Genomic DNA, 8,911 nt, shown 5'->3' on the forward strand with positions numbered 1-8,911 from the left:
TCACTGACCATGATTTTGACTGCTGCACCTCCCCTTCTCTCAAGATACATCAATGGTAAAGCTTCAAAAAAACACTTAATATAGCTCACAAGTTCCCACTTTTTTCTTTTCTTTTCTTTTTAAACTAACGGATCACAGTAAGATTTCATCTTCTTGTAGATATGCATATACTTTTATCATCAGATGATGCATTTTCTTGTTTAACACAGGCCCTTTGATAAAGTATACAGTACTTACCCTAACTTTGCAGACCACAGATTAGATCTGTGAAATCCAAGTATCCCTCAGTTATAGCAGTGAAAAGCAGGTTTCACTGAAAAAGCAACAACCAGGAACATTTAAAATGAACCATTTATTAAATCTAACTGTTATTTTAACAGTTACATAAGTTACACAGCATGTTTAAGTCAGAAGATTTCACAAAGAAAAAAAAATTAAACTTTTATTATGCAGGCAAAAATAGTACCACACAATATGTACCTGGGAGGGAAGAAGGGAAAGGGAATCTCTAAACATTCAAATAAGGCCATAATTATTTAAAAACAACAATAAAACAATAATAAAAACCCCCAAATCCATTTTCCTTTCAGTGTGTTCAGTGCTGCTAACTATATGTACTTTTAGTGTACAGATGTAATTGAGGCAGTGATATCTTGATAGCTAGGTTTAATGTTTTTAAAACATTCTAGAAGTGGAATAAGGCTCATTAGTACATACAGCTGCCCTCGGAATGTCAATCTCAGTTGCCTTCATTAACTTAAAATTCACAAAGTGCACAGTTAAGATATGCCAAAAAATTGAAACTGCTACTCTAACAACAGCTGCCCATGCTTAATACTTAGTGGTCTATTGGAACAAAGTACGTTCCTTCAAAAAAAAAAAAAAAAAGATGTGTAATAAAAGCCACTGTAAAACATTTAGTTTCAAAGATGCACTAGGAGTTTTTTGTAAACTGAAAAGTAGAAAAACATGGATTAATTATGTAAAGAAAAGAATACAAAAAACACTAGAAATGACCATCAAACTTTCAAAGAACAAGCACCACAATGGACATTAGCATTCGATTTTGTAGTGTACAGCAATGTATTAGTTTTACTCTAACCAATCCACTTCATCAAATTCTGAATCATCTTCTGAATCACTGTATTCCACAGCAATGCGACGAGAAAGTATAGTAGCAACATCATTCTCAATACGCTCATGTTTAGCTTCTTGTTCACGTTGCTCTTCAACTTTGCGCAGCTGAATACCTGAAGAACATCAAAACACAACAGTGTTACTTACTATCCTTCTTTATCATTAAAGAAGGCATTTAGCTCCTGACTCACAAAATGCTTTGCAAGCAAAAATGATGGATGAGGGCACTGTCCTCCTCAGGTGGAAGTTCTCTGTCAGAACTGCTGTAGCAGACATGACCATCAGTCTTTCTACTGCTTCTGATTCCCCATTAAAAATACACCGACGCTTTTTAGTACCATTCTAAGTGATTAAGCTGTTTTACCATTTGCTTTTCCAAACATTTTTTATACTCTCTCTTTGTGGTTTCAATTAAATGTTACAGCTATTTGAGTATCCTAACAAGACAGGATTTCTTGTAGCTCAGTTTTGACCATGTAATGGCCTATTTTGAGATAAAATATTACTTAAGGGTGAAACACAAAGCAGAAATAACATACTGATAAAGTTAAAATGCCAGTAACTTAGTTAAAAACATGACAGATATTATATATTTTGGGATTTATATTCACAACACTATATATTGACACCATCTAAATATGACCTAAATTCTGTACTTAATAGGCTCTGTTGTCAGCCGACAGTACATATACTTAGTTGGAATTTAAGCTATGGTAACTTAAGCCTCTGTTTCTTGTGCAAGACTTGGTCAAAAGCTTTTTCAGGGCTCAACTGTGTCAGAAGGCACTTCTTTTTTATTTTATTTTTTGAATTTTTGCTGATGTTTTCTACTACTGTTGTATCTAAATATTGTTGGTTGGAAACAATACTTCTTTATTCAAATGTTATCAACTCACGTGCATATGGATGCTTTCAAAATTATTCTGAAATAGTGTTATAGTCTATCTACAGATATTACAGTACAATACAGATTCTGTACTGTGGTGTAGATGCATGGGAAAAACAGAACAGTGCAGTATGAGAAACGTTTGAGAAAGATTTACCATTCAAAGATACCACACAGTCAAACAACAGCACTCATAGTGCAGCAGGGATTTTTCTGGCCATAGGCTGAAACGTACAGCTTGTACAACCAGCTCCTTCCCTAGATGATCAGGAAAACATTGCCCTGCATCTCTGCCACTCACTTGTGCTTTGCCAGCAGGGGACTGTGCAACCGTTCCACTACTGTGCTGAGACATGTCAAAATTAGATTCTTAACAGCTCAAGTCTTCAGCAACAATTTCTGATTGTCATTTAGATGTCGCTGTAATATGCTGATAATATCAAAATTGAAACGTCCATTATCTATTCTGCTTTTATCTAGCAGTCTGTGGAAAACCAATGTTTTTGTCTTCTACACGATCTGTAGGCTATCAGAAACAGGTACATTTCCAGGTAAACAGAAATGAAGAGATAATCTTCATAGACCATCTATAAACACATGTACAGCTTTTTAATCCAACTTTAACAGAAAACCAGTTTTGCCATCCAAACTAAAGATCTGATAAGTGCCGTTACAAGCTGAAAAAAGTATCTGTCTGCTTGGCAATGTACACACTGCAGAGAACAGAAAACAGAAAGAGTTAACAAGTGCTCCTTTAAACTAACTTCTTACAGGTGAAATGTTCCATCTTTCAAAGATGACGCATATTTAGTACGCTTCCGAGAACATTCTTTTTGTTGCTTATTAGCCAAAAAATTACCTTTTCGTATTGCTTCCAGCAGAACGCTTCTAGCATCACTGATCACAGGAAGAGTTGAAGGATGGCGTTTGGGTTCAGGAGCAGGAATCACTTGGGCTGGTGGAGATGGAGGCATCAGGGGGGCATGAGGGCCAGGGACAATGGTTGTGGGAGGAGGGTGCAGAACAGGGGGAGGGTGAGAAATGGCTGCAACCGTGACAGGAGAGGAGGGTCGAATGCCAGGAGGAGGCAAGGGAGGAGGTGGGGGTGGTGGAGGAAGTCCTTGTACTTCACCTTGGGGAGGAACTGGGTGAACTGGTACAGCTTCACACACTTGTGCAGCTCTAGTGACAGGGGGAGAGGGCTGTGCTAGGGGAGGAGCAATTGGAGGTGGAGCTGGATGTAGGACTCCAGGAGCTATCTGGAGAGGTGCTGGTGGAGGTGGCACGGCTGGAGCCTGCAGAGCAGCAGCAGGAGGGGGTGGAGGAGGTGGGACCGGGGGGGGGAGGAGTGGAGGTCATTGCAGCTCTTAATGACGAAGTGGACAAAGCAGATGGAAGAGGTGGTGGTGGTGGAGGAGGAGGAGTGGGGCTCACAAACACGGGTGTTCTGCCTGTTGCTGGTGATTGAGGACGGTTTTCTACCAAGCCAGGTGTGGAACTGAAATACCCAAAAACAGGACAAAAGTTATTAGAGCTGGAAAGAACAGTAAGAGATTCATTTCTGCAACTTAAGAATATTGAACACTGCCAATTAAAGTGTTATGTGCTATGAAAATTTCAAGGTATTTGTACTTCACATACAAAGAAAGCTAATTCTCAATACAGAGTATGCATCAGTCTTCCAACAGACCTTTGCTCACATCCAGCTATTAACTAAGTTTATACAAAACTGCATCTTTATCAGATGTTTCCTGTGCCGAGTATTACTCTCCCCTTCCATCCCTAAATTAATCCAAGTTATTTACCCGAGGTAAGGAAATTAGCAGTTGATTAACTGCTGCAATCCACAGACCTTAAACCAAATCAACCAACAACCTCAAAGCACTACAAGCAGTGAGAAAGAGTTGAAATAAAAAAACGTATTTAAGATTTGATAACAGGGAGAGTGAGGCTTATATCAAAGGTCATCAACTGTACCTACAGAGAGGTATATTTATATGCCACATACTCATTATTGTGCAATGAATAGGCGAATCAAAGAAAACAAATGGGAACAGTACAACTGCTTTCCTGAAGGAGTACTAGAGTATTTGTTTCAGCTGCTGTGGTATAACTAATCTAAAGAGCGTTGCATTCCTGTGTGTATTCTCCTGAGCACTAAAAAGACATTCTTTTCAAGAGACTAACATCTCGCTGATGTAACAACTTAACTGTCCTGTATTCCAAGTTGTATGTACCTGACCCTACACTAAGATTTTGAGTATAAGAAACAGGGGAGTGAAATATTCTAAGTACGTATCCAGTTCCAAAAAATCATAGAGAAATAGAAAATTAAAACAACTGAGAAAAAAAATGTCATTGTAATTTAGCAAATGTAATGAATGTAATAATGAATATATAGTTTCATCATCGGACCTTCTTACCACAACATTTTCTTCCTTTCATATATGCTGAAACACAGCTCAGTAGTACAAATGTTAGATTTCCAGATTTTCAAAATTCCAGTGCTAAATCCTGAGATTCCACCATCATTCAGAAAAACATTTTCCAAACGGTTTCCCTCAGAATGTGACATAGTCAAAACATTGATGGTTAGGTGGGGCCTGTCTCCAAAATCACACACTATGAGATTTAGATCTTAACTCCTCTCTCCCAACTCCTACGTGGCCCTGAAGCTGTGGAGATGTAAGCACTATGGACTGACACAGAATGTGTGTACTGCCTGGGCTGCATAGAAGTAACATGAATAACTATTAGTGAGTGGGGTGGTGGGAAACTAAACCTCCCCAGTAAATTTGCATGTGGCTTGATCACTCCTTACCTAACACAAGGAGGCACAGGTTTCACATCTCCTGCTCCATGCATTGGAGGCGGTGGTGGTGGTTCATGTGGCCGGACCAACACGCGCTCCTCAGCTCTGTTCAGAAGTTCAGACATCTGGCTATAGGGTAATGCAGAAAGAGAATACGATCCATCCATATGGTCCACATATGCTTGAGATCTGTAGTAAAATAGCAAAAAAGTGGTCCAAGATAAGCTTTATTAAATCTAAATATTATTGCCCTCAGCTACTATTTTATACTTCAGTTCTGGTTCTGAATTCAAAGATCTTCTCTTCAGCAATGTTGCGTATTATACTCTATGACTTTTTATAACACGTTCCACCTTCCATGCCATTGCTTCTAGCAGCTCAAAGGCTAGAACTGATGTATCAGACAATTATGATATCTGAAATCTGGTTTTTGACAGATAGACAATTTCTAAGTGTGTGATCTTACTGTTCATTAGTCACATTACTTTGAGTTAAGTAACATACCAATACAATCTGAAATATATATATAACAGACAGTACTATGCAACAGGCATTACACTTGGTAATGGTTTCAACTCCTCAATCCCTAGATATGAACAACCACATTCTTTTACAACATTCATGAACCATCCATCAAGTGGTAGGATTTACAACTTGAGTAATTTAGTTGAACTTGTCAGAGGTTCTATATTCCAATATATATGGAGAACATACTACTTCAGACCTAATACTTTGTAGCTATACAACAGATAATCTAAAGGTCTACTATTGCATAGCAGCAGAAAACACAGCTATATACAAAGACAGCTTAAAATGATTCAACTTACTTGTTAATGACAACTTTTGACCCTCCTTAAGGACCTGATCAGTTAGGAAATTTTAATCAACTACTCAATTAAAAATATTAGTATCTGTCCAAAATTTTCTATTAAATTTAGATGACACATGTTTTACGAACACTGTCCAACATTTATAGTGGTACTCATGTTTCCACATACTGCGACCACTGACTGTAGTATCTACGCCTATTAAATCCTCAGGGGGCAAAGCTCTTACTGTGTTGAAAAGCACTGTGCTGTTCTGTATCTGAACATCTTCTGCACTGGGAGTGCTCCCAAGCACTACAGCATTATTCATAATTTCATTACTGCTACTGAGATAATGGTCCTGGACAAAAAAGGACTCCTGCAACAAGTGTATCTAATATGGAATCTGGTGTACAACACAAAAAAATGACAGCAGGCAAGTGTTTCTGTCAACTACTTGACATAGCAGTTTACAAAAACAAGATACCACAAAGCTGTTCCCAGACAAATGCTCATCGCCATAACTTGAGTAGTACCCTACTGCCTGAACTGAGACCATTTTTACTTTATGAACTCAAAGAGACAAGTTTTCTACAAGCAAGTTTTTCCATTTTTCAGACACAAAACACTGTCACCTACAGCTGTTACAATCATTCACTGCTACGCTTAAGTTTGTTTGAAAGCCTTATAGAGTTAAACAAAATACTCCCTTGGCCAGTGAAGGAAAGAGGATTTAAAAAATTTTTTTTTTTGGAGAACAACAAATCAATTTCAACAAAACAAAACAAAAAAAAGGCAAACCAACCCTCTAAATCCACCTCCCCCTCAAAAAAAAACAAACAACAACAACAACAAAAACCTGCTAACATTATTGTCAGCCTTCTTTTTTTCTCAGATGATAGAATTGACTTGGTTTTGGACAAGCACCACAAGAGGAAACACAGGAGGTGTACCATGTAAAATGCTGCTTTTAGCCACCTGCAAATATGTGCTGTGAAATGAGAATCCAACAGGTTGGATTTCATAATAGACTGTAACCAGAAACATCAATCAAATCTTGGATTTGCTCATGAGTAAAGAGAAGCTCAGCAATTGCATCCAAGTTCCAAGTGGACATTTGTTCACATCACACCCACCATATAGTCTTGGCAGTGTCTGCTATAAGAAAGATCAAGAGACTGGAATAATAGGGATTTTGTAGGTCAAGGCTGGAATGTAGGGACTACACTTCCTTCAAGTCACAGATGGATGACTCCAGTAACACGATAACAACACCTCTTTAAAAGATACACTGGCTGAGAATTTTAAAACTGATTTTTGATAGAGCTAAATCAATGATTTTCAGTGCATTTCAAGAACAGCAGTAGCATCTCATCATCTAACATTCCTCGAGCATGTTTGCTATATAGTACAAATATCTATACTTAATATAGGATAGAAAAAATAAAGAGTAACCTTGATTCAAAATGTGAAGCTGGGCCATTAGCAACTTCAATATGCTTATGTAAGAGGTTAGCATCGTCTTCTGCGAGCTCCGGACCTTGGGCTAACTTCTGCCACTCCCTCCGTCTGTCATGAGGTGCCCTTGGCACTTTTTCTGGTTCATGAGGACGATCTAGATTTTTCTGCTGTAGGAGAGTTGTGCAAAAAAGAAAATGACAACTAAGACAGTGTTTTTAAATTAGTTGCATTTAAACATCAGCCACAAAATAATGAAAAACAATCCCATTCAAGTGCAAGAAAAAAAATATAATTTCAGTCTAAACATGATATGTAAACCAAAAGCTGTAAGAGACAGAAGCTTCAATTTAATATATAATTTGCTCAATAATACACTGAAAAATAATTGCACAAATAGCTTCTTATACTGTCTGAAATAAAATTCCAGATCAATTATATTTGTTGTCTCTGTGTTGAAATATGCAAAATAATGGTGAAACAGAAAGTAGCATTGCCTTTTCAAGATTATTTGATTTTAAGAAAATATACACCAATTACTCAATTCCTACCAATTTATTCCTAGTTTAGAGTAAACCTATTTATAAGGATTTCATTTTTTTCTCCGTCTGTGAGGCTGTCAGGTTTGTACTATAAAAAAGTGGTCTAGTGGAATCCCTTATTCTTGCTGTAGTCCTCCGGTTTCTCTTTGTTGAGCCGAGAAGACTTCCATGTTCTGACCAACATGCTGTAGTTTACATTAAGACAGCATAAAAGCTCTAGGCCCTTCCATATTATTTGTATTATTAAATATTTTGTGTAAAACTTGAGGGCACTGAATGAATACAAGTAATTTTAGTTGAACTGAAGAGAACCATAATTGTCTCTGTAAAGTTTGGAGTTGCTATGAAGAGCATAACCAAAAATGTACATATGTGCAAGGAAACCTTTACAGGAAAAAAAAACAACAATCAGGAGCTATACAAAGATAACATATATACCTTCTGCTTCCTCTTTCCTTTCTTTTGTCCTCAGTGTCCTGCAACATTTTTCCTTCCACAGTCAAAGGAAGTATGAAGGATTGGTATAAAACTTCAAACCCTCTTTCATCATCCCTGTAAGACAGTCACCCGAACAGGACATGCTGTTTATTTGACAACACATGAATTCAAACATTAAGGCAAAATAAAGGCATATTATGGAACACCTAGTATCCCAGGTGATACTAGTATCCCAGTGGGATACTGATATCCCATTATCAGTACCCCTGACATATTTTGCTGATGATGAACATTAAAAAGATGAACACCGACCTCCTATACCATCAGTCTTTACCATCTTTCTTTGTGTTCAAGGGTCCCCAATTTTAGACAAGTAACTAATACAAATTGTAGTTAAAAAGAGTATCCTAAATAAGTGAACTCCAGTTCAATAACTTAAATCTTGCTCTACAAATTTTAAGTAAATTTGAGTGCTAGTGTTGCAACTACTGATTTAAATTAGCTTTGGATCAGCAGACAACATTCACTTCCATTAAAAACCTTTCTTTCTACATATTTAAACCACTTGTTTTCCTTCACTTCTCATCCATCATCATTTACATGGTTTAATATATACAAATCAAAAAGACTTTTTATTACCATTGTTAGATTAGGGTAAAATCTGAGTAAACTTGAGTAAGGTTTTAACACTTAAAATGTCTTCTGCTGCCTATATTCCTCAAGCAGCTCATAGTTTTCTAGTGTGGCTCCTCAGATATTCAAGTGCTACTCAACATGAGCAAAGTGACTGAATATAGCGTCTTTATTACAAAAAAATCAGCTAGAAATTGGC

At 37.3% G+C, this 8,911-nt stretch overlaps 1 protein-coding gene across 1 annotated transcript; it reads right to left on the reverse strand.

Moving 5' to 3' along the window:
• Positions 1-337: 337 nt before the first annotated feature.
• Positions 338-8,188, reverse strand: WASF1 (WASP family member 1). Its single transcript, XM_040551078.1, is given in 8 exon segments — positions 338-1,250; positions 2,883-3,366; positions 3,368-3,521; positions 4,845-5,024; positions 7,097-7,269; positions 8,080-8,096; positions 8,099-8,131; positions 8,134-8,188. Coding segments are annotated over 8 exon segments (1,254 nt in total). The 3' UTR covers positions 338-1,092.
• Between the last annotated feature and the right edge of the window lie 723 nt (positions 8,189-8,911).

This window comes from Cygnus olor, chromosome 3 (assembly GCF_009769625.2).
Source record: "Cygnus olor isolate bCygOlo1 chromosome 3, bCygOlo1.pri.v2, whole genome shotgun sequence".
NCBI classification, from domain to species: Eukaryota; Metazoa; Chordata; class Aves; order Anseriformes; family Anatidae; genus Cygnus; species Cygnus olor.